The following is a 23,689-nucleotide window of genomic DNA, read 5'->3' on the forward strand; positions in this document are numbered from 1 at the left end:
GAATTGGGATGCGATTTTTGGGCTGTAGAGTAGTACGTTGCTAGGACATGTTTTATTGTGAAGGTAGCACAAAGAATCTAAGAAATCCTCATAGTTATACGTCTGGGTGACTGATACTAAGAGGAACTAACAGAAAGTTTCTCAACTTCCTCTGGGATTCATGCCAACTATGAAGACAAGCAATGCGAGAGTTAAAAGGGCTGTGTGCATGTTAATAGTTTCAAAGTAATCTGAAGTTTCATTGCAGCCACAGCTTCGGAACAAAACTGGTTTATCCCGTGAGCTCTTCCGCGTTGAAAAAGAAAGGTCAGTAACTACAAAGACTCTAGTTTAACATTTTCTTGAGAATTTCTTATTACACATGAATGTTACAAATCTGGATTTGTTCTGTCAACCCGTGTGCATGATATGGAGTAGGATGTATGTACAAGGAGATTGATTCTATTGTTAATTCTGGCATTGGAATTAGATGCCATGATATAAGACAATGTAATATTAATTGGAAATACATATGCCCTTGCTTGATTACGGGATTTTGGCAAATAAGAAAACTATTATTGGGGATAAATGGCCAAAGGAAACAGAGGCAAACAGGGCAAACAGTTAGATGAATTTTAAATTAACAAAGGTCTTAAGTAGCCAAAATTTACCCAGAGAAGCAATATATTCAGATACGTCAACCTTCTGTCCTGGCACTACCATCAAGAGGACATCTCATCAAATGTTCTATTTGTTAGCAACAAAGACATACAAGGGAAAGAAGAAGAGAAGGGAGTAAAAATGAAATGCATTATTGGGTCTTCAAGGATGACAACCTTGTTATTCCTATAAAAAAAAATCTATTGTAAAACTGATTTTCAAGCAATATTTTCTTAAAAAGCTTAGTATGTCATACCTTAGGTTTGTACTTTAAATCCCATTGATATCCTTGGGAAGCCCATGAATCTTCTCTCAGAATATATATATTTTTTTTAAATAGTGTTGAATTAATTTCATTTGATTCTTTTGGAGACTTGTTTTAGCAAAGATGGTTTGATATGAATAGAGGTGATATCTGTATTCATCTGTCAACTGACCCTAGTTAAGAATCCTATCAGCCAGTAGTCCCAGCTTTATTTTTCAAGATGGTGCAAAATGACTACTTCTAGCACGTATCAAAGGCCTTGACCACCAATATGACTAGTATTGATTACTAATTTGTGTATTTAGTTCTACACATTTCCACCACTATTGTTAGTTCATGGCTTTTTCTATGTGTCTGTCGTAGTCAAGTCCCAAAAAATTACCAAATGTGGTCATGGATAGCTACCATGCATTATTTTGCTACAATGCATACCAGCCTTCTGGATTTACATTTAATTAATGTGGGAAACAAGGATGAATGATATATGTAGTGTGGCTTAGGGTAGCTATGTTAATGTTATATATTTAGAGGAAGGATGTCACTTTTTGTGGAACTGTGATCGTAAAGAAATTAACTGGATTGTAAGTTGACATACATGCAATGTGGAGGAGCATGTTCACAATGGCCGATAAACAGGCAAAACCTAAGATAGAAACAAAATGAACATATACCCTGCTGTAAGTAAGTAAAAAGCAATAGTGAATAAATAGAACAGGAGGGCACTCAGTAAATACTGTTTTTGATTTAAAAAAAAAGTGTAAACGTCATCCACCAGGGCCAAGCTTTACCCAATTGGGACTGTCCCAAGCTCTTTTACTGTCAGAGGGATATCATCTTCAGTTTGGTGAGCTGGAATCCCACCCCTTTTTCATGTTATGGTCTCATCCTCAAGTATTGAAACCTTACAATGTGTTTGAAATTACCTCATTGTGAAAAAAGGCCAAGCAGGACCAAGGCCCAACTATAGACACCCAGCAATGGGAAGCTATATAAACACAATGCCCAGTGTGGTCTCCCTTTCTTTAAGCTGGACATTATGTCTATATGGCTCACCATATGCTGGGTGTTAATAGTTGGGCCTCGGTCCAGCCATTTTTGATGCTTGGTAAGGTTTTAATGCTAGAGGTTAGGCCCATCCCAACTGGTTACACCTTGGCACTGGTTGGGTGGCTTTTCCGCTTTGTTTTAAAATAAAAAACGGTGTTTACTAAGTATTCAATGTTGTTTATGTGCATTATTGCTTTTTGCTTACTTATTGCAGGGTAAATGTTCATTTAGTTTCTATCTTAGGTTTTTTTTTCTCAAGTGAATTTTTATTGAGGTTTTTATAATACGATACAAAGCAATATAATTAATACTAATAGAAGGGAGGTTAGAAGGTGGGGTAAGGATGGAGGAGAGGATTAGGAAAGGGAAGAACTGGGAACTACAAGGGAAATGGGAACACCAACTACTGAGGTCCTACCCGTAAATTTTCACTCTATAACCATTTTGATTTCATACAGAAAAATCAAGCACTGCAAGTATCATTAGGGATCATATGTCGAACCGGTATATTGAACTTAGAAGAAGTCCATTAATAATTCAGTTTGTTGAGGATGATGTAACTTGGCTTGTCCTGTCCTGTACGTTATGTAATTAGGATTAGGTTGAGTTAGTGAAAAACCTTTTATATTGACAATCCCGGTATTGTATTGATGCTAAGTCCCAGGAAACTGAGATGTCTGCAGGGAAACCTTTCAAAGCACATGTAGGGATTGATGAATGCTGTATTAGCAGTAAATACAATTCTGCATTTGTATCTCCATCCAGAATATTATTTTATTTGCTCTACTTTTGCCAATTTCCAATATTTAATTTACTCTACGTAGCTGTTATCGTTCTTTTGTAGAAAGCAAACACTCTCGCCATGCCTTACGGTCTACAATAAAACAGGCTTGTAAAAGTCATTTTTTTCTAAGGTGGTTGGGTATATTAGATTTTTTTTTCTCATCATATCCTATTTATTCATCTCTGTTTTTATTTTTAATGGAATCGCCAACAATCTAGTGTGTATATGGACACCACTCCAATCTCTTCTTTCTGTCACTTCTAATGAGAAAAATTGGCACTCCCTGATTGGATTTTAATAATTTGTTCCACAGTATGCCTAGCAGTTTTTTAAATCTGCTTTGGCTCATTTTGGTTGCAGGTGACACTGTCATGAAGGATGATTTATATACTGATATATCCCTGGTTTGTTTTCAGAGTACCAGTGATATCAGCTTTATAAGTCTTACTATGACTGACATGAAGTTAGTTTTATTTTACTTTTTTATTATGCATTTTATAGCTATTTTGACATGTCATTTCATGTATTGGTTCAACACATGTACCAATTAAGATTCTAGTGAATATCTAAAAAATGTCCATATGCACCCATAAAATGCTAAAAAAAAATATTTTTGCAATTTATTGGGCACTTTTCCTATACCGATTGATACATTGAAAAAGCATCATACGACATAATCTACTTTTTTTATTTAATTGATAGTCAATAGACAAGAGATTACACTGTGTACAGAAACATATATTGTTGCAGCCCTTCATCGATGTATCACTTCAACTAATAGGCAAGAACAATACACAAACAGTGCGTAAGCAATACCTATAAAAAAAAGCATCCGGTCCTGGTTTGAACATATATAGATGAAGCTTTGAACTATGTTGCCTGCGTTTGCTCGCTGTGCGTTATTTTAGTTATGTGTGGGCATGTGGTACATGTAAACAATCATATTAGGTAAGGCGTGTAATTAATTGCAATGTTTAACCAGTTTCTGTCTATCTAGCAGCAGTTAAGGAAGGTGAAACGTCTGGTTCCGAAATGCAATGATTCACTGGATTGCCATCAATTTTTTTACATGACCCATTTTCATATATGGTTTGTACGTGTGTTTGTTTTCTTTTTTGTTTTGTTGATATCCACTGTGAATTAATGTAGAGCAAGTGTTATTAAGCGCAACTAAATATTTGAAAAATAAAAAACTAGTGAAACGAATTAGATTGGAGTAGAGCATTATTATGTGGGTCAAGAGATTTATGAAATTTGGGATATTTACATACAGCCATGGCCGAAAGTGTTGGCACACTTGACATTTTTCCAGAAAATGAAGTACCGGTATTTCTCCCAGAAAATTATTGCAATTACACACGGTTATTTTGTTTGTGTGTATTGGAACAACACAAAAAAAAACCTGAAAAATAGGCAAATTGGACATAATTTCACACAAAACTCTAAATATGGGCCAGACAAAAATTGTTGGCTCCCCCAATGTAATGCTTGGTTGCACACCTTTTGGAATAAATAACTGCAATTAATCACTTCCTCAGATCTTTCTTATTTGAAAAGTGCCTTCTCCCAACAGCAATTTTAGGATCTCTCCACAGGTGTTTAATGGGAATCCTGATCCTGACTCATTGCTGGCCACTTCATAAAATCTCTAGCATTTGGTTTACATCCATTTCTGGGTGCTTCTTGAAGTTTGTTTGGGGTAATTGTACTGCTGGAAGACCCATGACCTAGGACACAAACCCAGCTTTCTGCCACTGGGCACTGCATTGAAATGCAAAAACCATTGCTAATCTTCAGATTTCATGATGCCTTGCTGACAGTTAAGGCACTCAGTGTCAGAGGCAGCAAAACAACCCCAAAACATATTTGACCCTTCACCATGCTTGACTGTAGGTATTGTGTTCTTTTCATTGTAGGCCTCAATTCATTATTGGTAAGCAGTAGAATTATGTGATTAACCAAACAGCTCTGTCTTGGTCTCATCTGTCCACAAGATGCTTTCCCAGAAGTTTACTCACGTACATTTGCCAAACTGCAGTCTAGCTTTTTTATGTCTCTATGTCAGCAATGGAGTCCTACCAAGTCTCATGCCATAGCGATTGATTTAATTAAAAAATAATCATTTGTGATCCAATGCTGACCTATCTGTGTACTCTTTTGCATCCTCCCCTGCCTAGGAGGTGTGGTATGATCAGACAATGTTCAAGCATGGTCATTACACAGTACATGGTAGGGGCACATTTATAAGATTATCTCAGCACAGGAACATTATTTTTCAACACATCCAATTGTGAAACTTATTAATATTCCAAGCTCTATTGATTAAAATGTACTTTTACTCATGGAAAAATACCTTAACTATAAGCTATACTTTCAACAAACTTTGCATAAATATGTTACTTTCTCCACTTATAAGCCACTTCTTGTCCCCCTGCCTCCTGAACTTATCATCCACTCTGAAAAAAGAAATCCTCAACACCATCTTGCTCAAGACAAGAGTAACTGCTAGCATAGGAAGGGTGTCAGGTTATTCCTCCAATTATTTTCTTTGGAGAGAGGATAAATAAGAAAAAACTAGCAGAGAGAGACACAGTATTATGTTCTGAGCTTTCTAGCAAATCTTTTACCTTACCCCAGAGCTGAATTCACAGCCACACTGCTCAGCACTGCTGTATAATTTATTCCAAGCTGCTGCTTCATCCTGTGTGCTATTTAAAGAACGAAGTGTTTAGGAATGCTATTTCTGAGTGTTCAGTGTATGGAAGACAAAACAGCAGTTTGTCTCCACTCCCAAGTTTAGAGTCATTGCAGATTAGAGTGGGGCAGCACGTTGGCTCAGTGGTAAGAACTGCAGCCTTGCAGCGATGGAGTCCTGGGTTAAAATCCTACCAAGTACAACATCTGCAAGGAGTTTGTATGTTCTCCCCATGTTTGTGTGGGTTTCCTCTGGGTGCTGATAGGGAATTTAGATTGGTAGTGTAACAATTATAGTGGTACACTCAGGAACCTCGTGGCTTGAGAGAATGTGGAGACGGAACAGAAGTACGGTAACAAGTCAGTATTCACACAAAAACACCCAGGTGCAGTAAGTGAGCAAACGTTCATAACACAGCAAACAGGGAGATAGCGAAGTAGTTAATACGCAGGACTGCTGCGGGCAAAAGTCTCTTTGGGGAAGGCACACACTAGGAAAAGCCATTCAGGAGTCACAGTTCACAACAGGGCAGGCAGTCTCTGAATAAGAGTCCTGAAAACAGTTCAGGGCAGTGAGTCTCTTAAAAAATCCCGAACAGTCACGAATGCTGCCACTGTACACCAACTAGGTTAGCTGGAGCAGGCTGAGCTTACGTGTCCAAAGCGGGCAGGTGGAGGCAGACGCGGAGAAACAAACACACAGCTTGCTACTGAGAGCTGGAAGGGTTAACTGGAAGAGCAGAACCAGATCCTTTGAAGAGGAGCAGTCTCTTGCAGCACAGAGCCAGGGATTAAGGCAGAATACACAAGCAAGGAGTAGGAGGCAAATCAGGGTTATAAAGACAGGAAAGACAGATCACATGAGCAGAGGAGAGGCAATAGATGCCATCTTGGAAAATGGCAATAAAGCATCACAGATGAACAGGGAATCCAGAGTTCAGATGGTGAGCCCCATTGGGGACAGCGATGATAAAGTGTGCAAAAACTGTAATGCGCTGTGGAATATGTTAGCGCTATATAAAAATAAAGATTAAATAAAAATAAAGATTATTAGAAATAAAGAATTCAAAGGGGAAAATATGAAAAATGCAGGATACAAATCATATAATGACCAGAAATAGTGTTATTCCTTGTAAGTTTTACTTGTTGCACCAAGGTCGCCACATTACTAGGCAGCAAAGTTATGAATCTGGTCCAGGAAGTTGCAGCTTTCTGAATAGCGTTTGCTATGTGCATATTCCATATGTCTGTGTAAACTGTATTGGTGCAGTGTGAATGCATAAGAATAAAACTAACACAACAGTGTTTGCAGTGAGGATCTGTCTAAACAAAATAAAATTGGCACTTATATCAGTGAACTCTATTGACCATAAGCAGCGGCTAGTTCGAGAGGTCAGTGTTTCCTGAATCGCCCTGTAAGCACCAGCTACTTGTTGCAGCAGAGAACTTAGATCCTGATAGACAGATGATGAGAAAGCAGCATTTTATTGCTCCCAGTGCATTTGTGAATCACAAATGACTCACTTGGAACTGAGCTGTAAAACTAAGGTGCACAACTGCAAATGTCTTGTGAGGCATTGCTCTGTAACGTCTGCGGGAATGATTTCTCCCCCAGGAAAATGCTGTGAGCTTTGAATATCTAAGGACTGGTCTGCTGTGAGCACTGCACCTGCACATTTACATCTTGATTATTTTTTCTTATTTCTTTCTAGTTCTAACATCATGTAAATTTGAGCTTCGGGATCCAGCAATCAACCTTGCCTACCATGGATGAATTGGTTGTCCTTGACCTGTTGAACTGCCCAGTCTGTTTAGGAAAATTGGATGCCACAGCCAAGGTGTTACCATGCCAGCATACTTTCTGTCAGCCATGCTTACAGAGGATGCTGAAAGCCCGAAAAGAGCTGAGATGTCCAGAATGCAGAACCCCGGTACAGTGCAGCATAGAGGAGCTACCGGCAAACTTGCTTTTGATCCGTCTGCTGGAAGGCATAAGGGGTGGGCAAGGCCTGGTGAGAAAGAACTCCTTTCAAAGAGTGGGAGGACTGTTTTCCCAGGATTCTTTTCGGAAGGGTCGAGAGCAGAAGACAAATCAAGAATCACATTACAGATTGTTCCCAAAGACAAGAATGCCTATAGAAGGGGTAAGTCGCTGAAGAATTTATTGTATATGTGTTTCATTGTGTATATAGTTATACTTAATTACTTAATGTATGCTAGTCTTCTGCTTGATTAATTTGATTCCCATGAATGGGTATTAGGGCATTTAAAACCTGAGTAAAATATATCCCTCTATTTTTCTATGTTGTTGGTTCAGCCACCAAAATGGTGTATGTACATATGTGGATGAGTTATATATATATGCAGTAAATATATATATATATATATATATACATATATATATATATATATATATATATATATATATATATATATATATATATATATATACACAGTACAGACCAAAAGTTTGGACCCTTAGATTTTTCTGTATTTTCATGACTATGAAAATTGTACATTCACACTGAAGGCATCAAAACTATTAATTAACACATGTGGAATTATATACTTAACAAAAAAGTGTGAAACAACTGAAATTATGTCTTATATTCTAGGTTCTTCATAGTAGCCACCTTGTGCTTTGATGACTGCTTTTCACACTCTTGGCATTCTCTTAATGAGCTTCAAGAGGTAGTCATCGGGAATGGTTTTAACTTCACAGGTGTGCCCTGTCAGGTATAATAAGTGGGATTTCTTGCCTTATAAATGGGGTTGGGACCATCAGTTGTGTTGTGCAAAAATCTGGAGGATACACAGCTGATAGTCCTATTGAATAGACTGTTAGAATTTGTATTATGGCAAGAAAAAAGCAGTTGAGTAAAGAAAAATGAGTGGCCATCATTACTTTAAGAAATGAAGGTCGGTCCGATAAAATTGGTAAAACTTTGAAAGTGTCCCCAAGTGCTGTGGCAAAAACCATCAAGCGCTACAAAGAAAGTGGCTCACATGAGGACCGCCCCAGGAAAGGAAAACCAAGAGTCACCTCTGCTTCTGAGGATGTTTATCCGAATCACCAGCCTCAGAAATCGCAGGTTAACAGCAGCTCAGATTAGAGACCAGGTCAATACCACACAGAGTTCTAGCAGCAAACACATCTCTACAACAACTGTTAAGAGGAGACTTTGTGCAGCAGGCCTTCATGGTAAAATAGCTGCTTGGAAACCTCTGCTAACGACAGGCAACAAGCAGAATAGACTTGTTTGGGCTAAAGAACACAAGGAATGGACATTAGACCAGTGGAAATCTGTGCTGTGGTCTGACGAGTCCAAATTTCAGATCTTTCGTTCCAACCACCGTGTCTTTGTGCGACGCAGAAAAGGTGAACGGATGCACTTTAGATGCCTGGTTCCCACCGTGAAGCATGGAGGAGGAGGTGTGATGGTGTGGGGGTGCTTTGCTGGTGACACTGTTGGGGATTTATTCAAAATTGAAGGCATACTGAACCAGCCTGGCTACCACAGCATCTTGCAGCGGCATGCTATTCAATCCGCATTACGCTTAGTTGGACCATCATTTATTTTTCAGCAGGACAATGATCCCAAACACACCTCCAGGCTGTGTAAGGGCTATTTGACCAAGAAGGAGAATGATGGGGTGCTACGCCAGATGACCTGGCCTCCACAGTCACCAGACCTGAACCCAATCGAGATGGTTTGGAGTGAGCTGGACTGCAGAGTGAAGGCAAAAGGGTCAACAAGTGCTAAGCATCTCTGGGAACTCCTTCAAGATTGTTGGAAGACCATTCCCGTTGGCTACTTTGAAGAACCTAGAATATAAGACATAATGTCAGTTGTTTCACACTTTTTTGTTAAGTATATAATTCCACATGTGTTCATTTATAGTTTTGATGCCTTCAGTGTGAATGTACAATTTTCATAGTCATGAAAATATAGAAAAATCTTTAAATGAGAAGGTGTGTCCAAACTTTTGGTCTGTACTGTATATATATATATATATACATGAAAACTCTGAGACGACTGCCCAATATAGCATCAAAAAGTGCTCTCCTAAAGGATAGTCTTCGCAACGAAAATGGTCAGTATGCCTGATGTATGGTGGAACTGAAAATCATTAACAGGAAATGTCATCTGAATATAGATATTGCTGCCTCTGATTTTTATTTTACAGGTTAGGCAATGTCTGTTGTAGAACTGTGCCAGGGTATGTTTGATTTGGCCTGTACTTCACAGAAACGAAGGCATTAAATGATATTATGCTTTCTACATGTCTGTGCTTGGAAGGTGAAATCACCTGAATGTGCAGGGAATATATATTAAACATTGACTAGAATATTTTGAAGATGAAATAATATATTCTATGTTACTCTCTTAAGAATAAATGTGGGATGTTATACTCATGAATCATAGTCACCCCACCTCTGTAAGATAAACTTGGATGGAGGGGGTGGGGTTCAGATCCATTCTCTACACCATATTAACGTCTTGTATGTTCTACGTCAGTCTATAAGGTGATCATCGCCTTCATTTCTCCCACCTACAAAACTTTGTCATTGCCAATAGAAATCATGTTATTTCTTGTAATTTTCGCACTTATTTGTCACGCTGTCTCCAGTTCACTATTTGAGAAGTGTGCAAGCCTTTCTTGCATAGGTATTGTGGCTAAAATAACTAATTTAGAAAAAGTACAGTGGCATGTAAAAGTTTGGCACCCATGCTCAAAATTACTGTCATTGTGTAAAGTTAAGCAAGTTGAAGATGAAATGATCTCTAAAAGGCCTAAAGTTAAGGATGGCACATTTCCTTTGTATTTTATCCAACCAAATATATATTTTCATTTTCTACAATTTAAAAATTACAAAAAGGAAAATGGGTCGATGCAAAAGTTTGGGAATCCTGCGTGGGTTGTACCTAGTAGCACTCCTTTTTGCAAGTATGACAACTTTTAAATGCTTTTTGTTGCCAGCCCAGAGTCTTTCAATTCTTATCTGAAGGATTATCATCCATTGTTCCTTGGTAAATTCTCCCAGTTCTGTGAGATTCCTGGGTTGTCTTGCATGCACTGCTATTTAGAGGTCCTGCCAAAGATGTTCAATGATGTTCTGATCAGGAGACTGTGAGGGCCATTGTAAAACCTTCAGCTTGTGCCTTTGCCTTTTGAGATAGTCTTTTGTGGATTTTGACTTGTGTTTAGGATCATTATCCATTTGTAGAAGCTATCCTCTTTTCAACTTCAGTTTTTTTTATAGATTGTGTTATGCTTCATATTGTGCTTGTGGCATACCAAGCTATCAGTAAAATTTAGTTATTTAGCATTTTCTTTATTTTATTGTGGAAACAGCCTAATTATGTGACAATTTGAGGGCCCCTGAAACTTTTACTTCATTAAATTAATTTGTGTTAGTCAGGGAAACATCTTCTATGTCTAATCATGAACTCCTATTCAACTATGAAGATATGAAAAAAATACCGATATGCTTTATTATTAATGTATTAATCACTAGAATTATTAAAATAATTGCAGTCAGCCCAAGATTAATTATGCATTGTATTAAATATATACAAAATTGTATGTATTATACATACTGTGTGTATATATAAAGCAGCACTCATCCAGAATAGCAGTTGGTGCACGCCCATTAGTTTTTACCAAAACAACTTTGAGAAACTAATCCAAGAAAAATAGGCAGCACTGCAACAATTCAATGTCATTCTAACAGTAGTTTATTTGCCCATGTGCAAAAATGGCAACATGTTGGCTCGGGTACCACTGAGCTGGACAAATGCTCTCATACAGGCTTGGCAAAAGCTCAGTTGTATGTGAGCCAAAATGCTTCTATTTTTGCACATGGGTAAATAAACTACTTTACATCCTTGGAGCGCTGTTTATTTTTCTTGTGTGTGTATGTATATAGAGTCTGATTAGGTCTACCTGGCTAGCTCTGCATAAAGCTAGGTTGGGTGTTCATCTAAGTCAGTCTGCTGAGGGATCTGAGCAGATTAGATGTGTCTAGGAGCTGAAGAGAGAGACCAGCCAGAATCTCTCTAGGAAAAGTCTGTACAGGCCGTGTGCACCAAACCACAAGTATGAGTGGTTGCCATGGACAATAGCAGTTTTGTTTGACCAAACTGGGGCTAGCTCAGCGGTGTCTGAAGTAGTCAGGGTCTATTCTGTTTAGTTAGCAGCTAGAGAAAGCTACGGATCTATGTTTCTGATTTTGTTTTTGGTGCTGTGCAACCTTATGGAACCAAAAGGGTCATATGTGTAAAAGGGAGCATAAACTTTCAACAAAACCTACATAAATACTCCTATAGACAAAAATAATACGAAACACAATTTAATTAAAACAATTAACAGATACATAAAAACAGATAAAAAAGAGAAGTCATGCTGAGAACTAATCATGAGGTCAATATTAAAAAAGATTTCGAATTGGTATCAAACCACTCAAAAAATCAGTTGAATATACATGTAAGCAGCTAGATGGCATCTAATATGCCCATGTGGAAAAGGTAGAAATAATACTAATAAATAGTAGCAGATTTAGGCATGTTTTCATATATCCTGTAGGAATACACATCTATGTGTTATTATGCCATATTATGTAATACCTCATGTATCCATATATACGTTATTTTCAAAACACATATATGAAAAAGTGCATGCAAGTGATTTCTCAAATGAAAGAATTAATAGGTAAAAAAATAATAAAAATATTTTTGTAAATAATCACAAAATAAGAACAAAATGGAAATATTATACTCGCAAATATGTATTTTTCTATAAAAATAAGCAAAAAAAGTACACATATTTGATATTACCATATCCGGAATGACCTGATCCATAAAACTGTTACTATAGTTAACCCCTTCTGTGAATGCTTAAAAAAAAATTAAGCCAAAAACTATGCTTTTTCATCATACCGCCGAACTAAAAATGGAATAAAACGCTATCATAATACGAATGTAGGTAAAAATGGCATAGCTGAAAACACCATCATGTCCTGCAATAAATCTAGCCACCAATCAGCTCCATTAGTGGAAAAAAAAGCTACAGCTCTCAGAATACACTGATGCAAAAACAATTATTTTTTCTATGAAAACGTTTTTATTGTGTAAAAGTGGCAAAGCATAAAAACAAATTGTATAATTGGTGTATCTCTGGAATGCTGGGTTTTGTTCATTCTGCCTCACAAAAATCGGAATAGAAAGCGATCAAAAAATGTCATGTGCCCGAAAATGGTACCAATAAAAGCATCAACTCGTCTTGCAAAAAACAAGCCATAACATGACTCCGGCAACAGAAATATACTAAAATTATAGCTCTGAATATATAGCGATGTAAAAACTAGTTTTTGCAGAAAAAACATCTTTTAGTGTGTGATAGCAGCCAAAAGTAAAAACCTCTATAAGTCTGTTAGCGCTGTAATCACACCGACGCAAAAAATAAAGTTGTATAATCACTTATACCGCACGAGGAATGGTGTAAAAAATAACTATAATCAATTCTTGACTTGCTGTTGATTTGTGTATTCTGTCTCCCAAAATTCACAGAAAGGAACGGTGTAAATAATAAATAAAACCAATTCTTGACTTGCTGTTGATTTGTGTATTCTGTCTACCAAAAATCACAGAAAGGAATGGTTCACATTTATCCTGCGCTCTACGCTAAGGGTTTACATGGAAATTTCTGATATACGTGATTCAGACGGAATCCTCTGTGGAAGATGCGCTATAATGAGGCAGATTGAGACACTGTGGATGCTCTCTGGCTTATGATCCAGTGGTGTCCAGCTTTTTTAAGCGTGCTTAAAAGCACGGTCAGCTCACAGTTTTGTGCACTTCTGAAAAGAAGGACACCAATGAACAGAGGCCAGACAGAGTCCAGAGTAACTCTGTTGCCACATTACTTATTGGATCTGTCAGGATTTCATCTGAATCATGTCATTGGGAGATTTAGATTGAAACCAAATTTAAGTGCTCAGCACATGGCACGGAATAAAGGTAACTCAAAATGTTATGTAAAAAGTTCACAAAGAAAGCTTCCACTCAATCCACAAAAAAATACCCACCTAGATCTGTCATCTGTTAACCCCGTAAGCCCCGAGGGTGGTTTGCACGTTAATGACCGGGCCAATTTTTACAATTCTGACCACTGTCCATTTATGAGGTTATAACTCTGGAACGCTTTAACGGATCCCGGTGATTCTGACATTGTTTTCTCATGACATATTGTACTTCATGGTAGTGGTAAAATTTATTCAATATAACTTGCATTTATTTGTGAAAAAAACGGAAATTTGGCGAAAATTTAGAAAATTTTGCAATTTTCCAACTTTAAATTTTTATGCCCTTAAATCAGAGAGATGTGTCACGCAAAATACTTAATAAGTAACATTTCCCACATGTCTACTTTACATCAGCATAATTTTGGAACCAAAATTTTTTTTTGTTAGGGAGTTATAAGGGTTAGGGTTGAGCGAAACGGGTCGAACATTTTCAAAAGTCGCCGACTTTTGGCTAAGTCGGGGTTTCATGAAACCCGATCCGACCCCTGTGCGGGGTCGGCCATGCGGTACGCGACTTTCGCGCCAAAGTCGCGTTTCAATGACGCGAAAAGCGCCATTTCTCAGCCAATGAAGGTAAACGCAGAGTGTGGGCAGCGTGATGACATAGGTCCTGGTCCCCACCATCTTAGAGAAGGGCATTGCAGTGATTGGCTTGCTGTCTGCGACGTCACAGGGGCTATAAAGAGGCGTTCCCGCCGACCGCCATCTTACTGCTGCTGATCTGAGCTTAGGGAGAGGTTGCTGCCGCTTTGTCAGAAGCAGGGATAGCGTTAGGCAGGGTCCATTAACCACAAAACCGCTTGTGCTGCAGCGATTTGCACTGTCCAACACCACCCTCGGTGTGCAGGGACAGTGGAATTTTTTTTTTTTTTTTTTTTCCCCTCAGCGCTGTAGCTCATTGGGCTGCCCTAGAAGGCTCCCTGATAGCTGCATTGCTGTGTGTACGCCGCTGTGCAAACCAACTGCTTTTTTCAAAGCACAAATCCTCTTGTTCCTTCCTTTCTGCACAGCTATCTTTTTTGTTTGTCCACACTTTTTATTTCATTTGTGCATCAGTCCACTCCTTATTGCTGCCTGCCATACCTGGCTGAGATTACTGCAGGCAGGGAGATAGTAGCTGCCTGCCATACCTGGCTGAGATTACTGCAGGCAGGGAGATAGTAATTGTAGGACATTCCCTGTTTTTTTTTTTTTTTTTTTTTGGTGGGAGATTAAGATTGGCAATTTGGCATTTCTGCTAGAGTGCCATCCCTGTGTGTGCCATCTCTCTCACATAGTGGGCCATAGAAAGCCTTTTCATTTTTCTGTATTTTTTTTGTGGGGTGTATAAATTCTCCCTGATAAAAATACAGTGGGAGATTAATATTGGCCTTTGGGCTTGTGTGCCAGTCCTGAGTGTGCCATCTCTCTCACAAATAGTGGGCCATAGAAAGCCTATTTATTTTTTTTTTTGGTTTTATAAATTCTCCCTGAAAAAAAGGGAGATTAATATTGGCCTCTGGGCTTGTGTGCCAGTCCTGAGCGTGCCATCTGTGCCAGCCCTGAGCGTGCCATCTCTCTCACAAATAGTGGGCCATAGAAAGCCTATTTAATTTTTTTTTTTGTTTTATAAATTTTCCCTGAAAAAAGGGAGATTAATATTGGCCTCTGGGCTTGTGTGCCAGTTGTGAGCGTGCCATCTGTGCCAGTCCTGAGCGTGCCATCTCTCTCACAAATAGTGGGCCATAGAAAGCCTATTTAAATATTTTTTTGGTTTTATAAATTCTCCCAGAAAAAAAGGGAGATTAATATTGGCCTCTGGGCTTGTGTGCCAGTCCTGAGCGTGCCATCTGTGCCAGCCAGCCCTGAGCGTGCCATCTCTCTCACAAATAGTGGGCCATAGAAAGCCTATTTAATTTTTTTTTTTGTTTTATAAATTTTCCCTGAAAAAAGGGAGATTAATATTGGCCTCTGGGCTTGTGTGCCAGTTGTGAGCGTGCCATCTGTGCCAGTCCTGAGCGTGCCATCTCTCTCACAAATAGTGGGCCATAGAAAGCCTATTTAAATATTTTTTTGGTTTTATAAATTCTCCCAGAAAAAAAGGGAGATTAATATTGGCCTCTGGGCTTCTGTGCCAGTCCTGAGCGTGCCATCTGTGCCAGTCCTGAGCGTCCCATCTCTCTCACAAATAGTGGGCCATAGAAAGCCTATTTTATTTTTTTTTTGGGTTTCAGAAATTCTCCCTGGAAAAAAAAAGGGAGATTAATATTGCCCTTTGGGCTTGTGTGCCAGTACTAAGCGTTCCATCTCTCTCTCTCTCTCAGTCAGTGGGCCATAGAACGCATATTTTTGGTTTTATTTGTTTTCTAAATTCTCCCTGAAAAAATCATTTTATTTTATTTGGTTTCTAAATTCTTCCTGATAAAATCATATTTTTTTTATTATTTTTTTTTCTAAAGTCTCCCTGAAAAAAAAAAAAAAAAAACAACCAAAAAAACAGTGGGAGATTAATATTGGCCTTTCTGCTTGTGTGCCAGTCTTGACTCCTGGGTGTGCCATCTCTCTCTCTCTCTCTCTCTCTCTCTCTCTCTCTCCAATTGTGGTCCATAGAAAGCCTATATTTTTTTTTCCTTGATTTGGGTTCTAAAATCTACCAGAGAAAATAACTACATCAATCATTGGTAGAAAAATATTGGCCTCTGGGTTTGTGTGCCACTCCTGACTCCTGTGTGCGTCATCTCTCAGTCAGTGGGCCATAGAACGCCTATTTTTGGTTTTATTTGTTTTCTAAATTCTCCCTGAAAAAATTATTTTATTTTATTTGGTTTCTAAATTCTTCCTGATAAAATCATATTTTTTTTATTATTTTTTTTTCTAAAGTCTCCCTGAAAAAAAAAAAAAAAAAACAACCAAAAAAAACAGTGGGAGATTAATATTGGCCTTTCTGCTTGTGTGCCAGTCTTGACTCCTGGGTGCGTCATCTCTCAGTCAGTGGGCCATAGAACGCCTATTTTTGGTTTTATTTGTTTTATAAATTCTCCCTGAAAAAATCATTTTATTTTATTTGGTTTCTAAATTCTTCCTGATAAAATCATATTTTTTTTATTATTTTTTTTTCTAAAGTCTCCCTGAAAAAAAAAAAAAAAAAAACAACCAAAAAAAAAAAATGGGAGATTAATATTGGCCTTTCTGCTTGTGTGCCAGTCTTGACTCCTGGGTGTGCCATCTCTCTCTCTCTCTCTCCAATTGTGGTCCATAGAAAGCCTACATTTTTTTTCCTTGATTTGGGTTCCAAAATCTACCAGAGAAAATAACTCCATCAATCATTGGTAGAAAAATATTGGCCTCTGGGCTTGTGTGCCACTCCTGATTCCTGTGTGCGTCATCTCTCACTCAGTGGCCCATAGAAAGCATATAGTTTGTTACATTTGTTTTCTAAATTCTCCCTGCAAAAATCTATTTTTTTTTTTTGGGGGGGTTTCTAAAGTGTTCCTGAAAAAAATAAAAATAAAAAAAAAATAATAGTGTGACATTAATATTAACATTTGTGCTTCAGTGACAGTCCTGCGTGTGGGGCATCTCTCTAATTTGCAGCCACCAAAAAAAGAGTGTGTAACATTGGGCCTGATTTTCGCTGTGGTCTCACCAACCTGTAAAGGGGTAGCTAAATCATACTGAAGTTATAGCTCACCGTGTAAGTTGTGTGACTGCAACAAATAACGTTAGTTTGGTTACGTTTTTAAAACAATGAGGAAGTCTAGTGGAAGAGGTCGTGGCCGGGGGCGTTCATTGTCAGCTGGTAATGAGGGTAGTGGTAGTGGTGGAGCATCAGGTGGTCGTGGGGGAAAAAATATTGCACCTAAGTCTGGAGCTGTGGAGCCAGGTTCGTCGTCCGGCTACACAAGGCCTCGAACGCTCCCTTTTCTGGGATTAGGAAAACCGCTTTTAAAGCCGGAGCAGCAAGAGCAAGTTTTGGCTTATCTTGCTGACTCAGCCTCTAGCTCTTTTGCCTCATCTCGTGAAACTGGTAAAAGTAAAAGCAGCGCGTCGTTAGTGGATGTTCACGGTCAGGGACAAGTCACTTCCTTGTCCTCTTCAGCAAAAACAACAACAGAGAAGAATGCAGCAGGCGACACAACGGGTTACTCCATGGAGCTCTTTACACATACCGTCCCTGGCTTAGAAAGTGAAGCAGTTAACAGTCCATGCCCATTACAAATTGAATCTGACATGGAGTGCACTGACGCACAGCCACAGCCAGACTACTATGCTGGTCCTTTGACTCAGACCACAACATTGCCCTCGCAGGGTGCTGATCAAGAATCAGACCCTGATGAGACTATGTTGCCCCATCACGAACGCTATACCACCGAACGACACGGTGACACAGACGAAGTTGCGCAGGAGGTACAAGAAGAGTTATTAGATGACCCAGTTCTTGACCCCGATTGGCAGCCATTGGGGGAACAGGGTGCAGGCGGCAGCAGTTCTGAAGCAGAGGAGGAGGAGGGGCCGCAGCAGGCATCAACATCGCCACAGGTTCCATCTGCCGGGCCCGTATCTTGCCCAAAACGCGTGGCAAAGCCAAAACCTGGTGGAGGACAGCGTGGCCATCCGGTTAAAGCTCAGTCTGCAATGCCTGAAAAGGTATCCGATGCTAGAAAGAGTGCAGTCTGGCATTTTTTTAAACAACATCCAATTGATCAGCGCAAAGTCATCTGTCAAAAATGTTCTACTTCCTTAAGCAGAGGTCAGAATCTGAAAAGTCTCAATACTAGTTGCATGCATAGACATTTAACCACCATGCATTTGAAAGCTTGGACTAACTACCAAACGTCCCTTAAGGTTGTTGCACCCTCGGCCAATGAAGCTAGTCATCAACGCAACATCCCTTCCGGCAGTGTAGGACCACCATTTAGCGCACCACCTGCTGTATCTGTGCAGGTATCTTTGCCAGGCCAAAGCAGTCAGGGTCAGGGAATCACCAGTTTCGTAGTAGGAAACACTGCATCTAGGGCACCGGCGGCAACAATACCATCTCCCACCGTCTCTCAGTCTGCCATGTCCACCGGCACCCCCGCTAGTTCCACGATCTCCAGCTCTCCAGTCCAGCTCACCCTACATGAGACTATGGTTAGAAAAAGGAAATACTTAGCCTCGCATCCGCGTACACAGGGTTTGAACGCCCACATAGCTAGACTAATCTCGTTAGAGATGATGCCCTACCGGTTAGTTGAAAGCGAAGCTTTCAAAGACCTGATGGACTACGCTGTACCACGCTACGAGCTACCCAGTCGACACTTTTTTTCCAGAAAAGCCATCCCAGCCCTCCACCAGCATGTTAAAGAGCGCATCGTCCATGCACTCAGGCAATCTGTGAGCACAAAGGTGCACCTGACAACAGATGCATGGACCAGTAGGCATGGCCAGGGACGTTACGTGTCCATCACGGCACACTGGGTAAATGTGGTGGATTCAGGGTCCACAGGGGACAGCAAGTTTGGGACAGTTCTGCCTAGCCCACGGTCTAGTAAACAGTTGTCTGTAGCCGTTCGCACCCCCTCCTCCTCCTCCTCCTCGTCCTCCTGCAGAAGCAAGAGCTCGTCCACAGACCGCAGTCGCACAAACACTCCATCCGCACCTGCCACTGTTGCACACCAGGTCTCCCATTATGGGGCAGCTACTGGCATACGTCAGCAGGCTGTATTGGCTATGAAGTGTTTGGGCGACAATAGACACACCGCGGAAGTTCTGTCCGAGTTCTTGCAGCAAGAAACGCAGTCGTGGCTGGGCACTGTAGATCTTGAGGCAGGCAAGGTAGTGAGTGATAACGGAAGGAATTTCATGGCTGCCATCTCCCTTTCCCAACTGAAACACATTCCTTGCCTGGCTCACACCTTAAACCTGGTGGTGCAGTGCTTCCTGAAAAGTTATCCGGGGTTATCCGACCTGCTCCTCAAAGTGCGTGGACTTTGCGCACATATCCGCCGTTCGCCTGTACACTCCAGCCGTATGCAGACCTATCAGCGTTCTTTGAACCTTCCCCAGCATCGCCTAATCATAGACGTTGCAACAAGGTGGAACTCAACACTGCACATGCTTCAGAGACTGTGCGAACAGAGGCGGGCTGTTATGTTTTTGTGGGAGGATACACATACACGGGCAGGCAGTAGGATGGCAGACATGGAGTTGTCAGGTGTGCAGTGGTCGAAGATTCAAGACATGTGTCAAGTCCTTCAGTGTTTTGAGGAATGCACACGGCTGGTTAGTGCAGACAACGCCATAATAAGCATGAGCATCCCCCTAATGCGTCTGCTGATGCAAAGTTTGACGCACATAAAGGATCAGGCGTCTGCACCAGAGGAAGAGGAAAGCCTTGATGACAGTCAGCGATTGTCTGGTCAGGGCAGTGTACATGACGAGGTACCGGGCGAAGAGGAGGTGGAGGATGAGGAGGATGATGGGGATGAGTATATTTTTAATGAGGAAGCTTTCCCGGGGGCACGGGAAATTGGTGGCGTGGCAAGGCCGGGTTCTGGTTTTTTGAGGGACACAAGTGACGTAGATTTGCCTGCAACTGCCCCTCAACCAAGCACAACCGCAGATTTGACAACGGGAACTTTGGCCCACATGGCGGATTATGCCTTGCGTATCCTCAAAAGGGACACACGCATTACAAAAATGATGAACGATGACGATTACTGGTTGGCCTGCCTCCTTGATCCTCGCTATAAAGGCAAATTGCAAAATATTATGCCACATGAGAACTTGGAACTAATATTAGCAACAAAACAATCAACTCTTGTTGACCGTTTGCTTCTGGCATTCCCTGCACACAGCGCCCGTGATCGTTCTCACACGAGCTCCAGGGGCCAGCAGACCAGAGGTGTTAGAGGGGCAGAAATCAGAAGTGGCGTTGGACAGAGGGGTTTTCTGACCAGGTTGTGGAGTGATTTTTCTATGACCGCAGACAGGACAGGTACTGCAGCATCAATTCAAAGTGACAGGAGACAACATTTGTCCAGTATGGTTACAAACTATTTTTCATCCCTTATCGACGTTCTCCCTCAACCGTCATTCCCATTTGATTACTGGGCATCCAAATTAGACACCTGGCCAGAATTGGCAGAATATGCATTGCAGGAGCTTGCTTGCCCGGCAGCTAGTGTCCTATCAGAAAGAGTATTCAGTGCTGCAGGTTCAATACTAACAGAAAAAAGGACTCGTCTGGCTACCCAAAATGTAGATGATCTAACCTTCATTAAAATGAACCACAACTGGATTTCAAAATCTTTTGCCCCACCCTGCCCGGCTGACACCTAGCTTTCCTATGAAAAGGTCTTGCCTACTATTCTGAATGACTTTTCCAATCTCGTAATTTTCTTCACCTGATTGTCCAGCATACGACATGTTTCCACCTCACGAAATGGCCAAACTCCCCACACGGGGCCGTGCTATCGCCACTTTGCGCTTGGACCCTTGAGAGTGCTGTTTGTCTGAAGAGGTGGGTGTGGCCGCTTTTGGTCGACGGCACTGCCACTGGGTCCCTCATAGTACAATAAAGTGTCTCTGGCGGTGGTGGTGCGCACCCAACGTCAGACACACCGTTGTAATATGAGGGGCCCTGTGCCTGTACCGCCGGCCACAAGACAGTTCCCCCCCCCAGCTCAAACAGTGCTCTACCACTAGCAAAATTATCTCTCACAGCTTCACCAATGTGTAGTCTAGCCGCTGACATCCTTCAATGCCTGGCACTGACAATACCATTGTTTTGACATTTTTGTTATGTTAGGCCTTCGAAGCCTGTCTGCGGTCCCTTCTTTCTACAACTACTACACTGACCAGGCCACTGCTGGCCGTGTTACCCTGGAACCAATTTAAAAGTGCCTACAGTCAGCCCAATTTTGTTATGTTAGGCCTTCGAAGACTGTCTGCCGTCACTCCTTCCACTAGACTTCCACTGACCATACACTGCTGCCCATGTACCCCTGGAACCAATTTAAAGTGCCTACAGCCAGCCCAATTTTGTTATGTTAGGCCTTGGAAGCCTGTCTGCGGTCACTCCTTCCACTAGACTTCCACTGACCAGACCACTGCTGCCCGTGTACCCCTGGAACCAATTTAAAAGTGCCTACAGCCAGCCCAAGTTTGTTATGTTAGGCCTTGGAAGCCTGTCTGCGGTCACTCCTTCCACTAGACTTCCACTGACCAGACCACTGCTGCCCGTGTACCCCTGGAACCAATTTAAAAGTGCCTACAGCCAGCCCAAGTTTGTTATGTTAGGCCTTGGAAGCCTGTCTGCGGTCACTCCTTCCACTAGACTTCCACTGACCAGACCACTGCTGCCCGTGTACCCCTGGAACCAATTTAAAAGTGCCTACAGCCAGCCCAAGTTTGTTATGTTAGGCCTTGGAAGCCTGTCTGCGGTCACTCCTTCCACTAGACTTCCACTGACCAGACCACTGCTGCCCGTGTACCCCTGGAACCAATTTAAAAGTGCCTACAGCCAGCCCAAGTTTGTTATGTTAGGCCTTGGAAGCCTGTCTGCGGTCACTCCTTCCACTAGACTTCCACTGACCAGACCACTGCTGCCCGTGTACCCCTGGAACCAATTTAAAAGTGCCTACAGCCAGCCCAAGTTTGTTATGTTAGGCCTTGGAAGCCTGTCTGCGGTCACTCCTTCCACTAGACTTCCACTGACCAGACCACTGCTGCCCGTGTACCCCTGGAACCAATTTAAAAGTGCCTACAGCCAGCCCAAGTTTGTTATGTTAGGCCTTCTAAGCCTGTCTGCGGTCCATTCTTTCAACTACTACTACACTGACCAGGTCACTGCTGCCCGTGTACCCCTGGAACCAATTTAAAATTGCCTACAGCCAGCCCAATTTTTTTATTTTAGGCCTTCGATGCCTGTCTGCGGTCCATTCTTTCAACTACTACTACACTGACCAGGTCACTGCTGCCCGTGTACCCCTGGAACCAATTTAAAATTGCCTACAGCCAGCCCAATTTTTTTATTTTAGGCCTTCGATGCCTGTCTGCGGTCCATTCTTTCAACTACTACTACACTGACCAGGTCACTGCTGTCCGTGTACCCCTGGAACCAATTTAAAATTGCCTACAGCCATGTGTTATTATTTTAGGCCTTCGATGCCTGTCTGCGGTCACTCCTTCCACTAGGCCTCCACTGACCACACCACTGCTGCCCGTGTACCCCTGGAACCAATTTAAAATTGCCTACAGCCAGCCCAATTTTTTTATTTTAGGCCTTCGATGCCTGTCTGCGGTCCATTCTTTCAACTACTACTACACTGACCAGGTCACTGCTGTCCGTGTACCCCTGTAACCAATTTAAAATTGCCTACAGCCATGTGTTATTATTTTAGGCCTTCGATGCCTGTCTGCGGTCCATTCTTTCAACTACTACTACACTGACCAGGTCACTGCTGTCCGTGTACCCCTGGAACCAATTTAAAATTGCCTACAGCCATGTGTTATTATTTTAGGCCTTCGATGCCTGTCTGCGGTCACTCCTTCCACTAGGCCTCCACTGACCACACCACTGCTGCCCGTGTACCCCTGGAACCAATTTAAAAGTGCCTACAGCCAGCCCAAGTTTGTTATGTTAGGCCTTGGAAGCCTGTCTGCGGTCACTCCTTCCACTAGACTTCCACTGACCAGACCACTGCTGCCCGTGTACCCCTGGAACCAATTTAAAAGTGCCTACAGCCAGCCCAAGTTTGTTATGTTAGGCCTTGGAAGCCTGTCTGCGGTCACTCCTTCCACTAGACTTCCACTGACCAGACCACTGCTGCCCGTGTACCCCTGGAACCAATTTAAAAGTGCCTACAGCCAGCCCAAGTTTGTTATGTTAGGCCTTGGAAGCCTGTCTGCGGTCACTCCTTCCACTAGACTTCCACTGACCAGACCACTGCTGCCCGTGTACCCCTGGAACCAATTTAAAAGTGCCTACAGCCAGCCCAAGTTTGTTATGTTAGGCCTTCTAAGCCTGTCTGCGGTCCATTCTTTCAACTACTACTACACTGACCAGGTCACTGCTGCCCGTGTACCCCTGGAACCAATTTAAAATTGCCTACAGCCAGCCCAATTTTTTTATTTTAGGCCTTCGATGCCTGTCTGCGGTCCATTCTTTCAACTACTACTACACTGACCAGGTCACTGCTGCCCGTGTACC

The 23,689-nt window shown here is 41.5% G+C and overlaps 1 protein-coding gene across 2 annotated transcripts in view; it reads left to right on the forward strand.

The window, feature by feature from the left end:
- Nucleotides 1-232: 232 nt before the first annotated feature.
- Nucleotides 233-23,689, forward strand: part of SH3RF2 (SH3 domain containing ring finger 2) — a 229,990-nt gene continuing 206,533 nt past the window's right edge. For both annotated transcript variants that reach the window (XM_069764064.1, XM_069764066.1), the window contains exons 1-2: nucleotides 233-306; nucleotides 7,142-7,573. In XM_069764064.1, the coding sequence (XP_069620165.1) occupies nucleotides 7,196-7,573 (378 nt within the window). In that variant the 5' untranslated portion in view covers nucleotides 233-306; nucleotides 7,142-7,195. The remainder of the gene's footprint in view (nucleotides 307-7,141; nucleotides 7,574-23,689) is intronic.

Source organism: Ranitomeya imitator, chromosome 4 (assembly GCF_032444005.1).
Source record: "Ranitomeya imitator isolate aRanImi1 chromosome 4, aRanImi1.pri, whole genome shotgun sequence".
Classification (NCBI taxonomy): domain Eukaryota; kingdom Metazoa; phylum Chordata; class Amphibia; order Anura; family Dendrobatidae; genus Ranitomeya; species Ranitomeya imitator.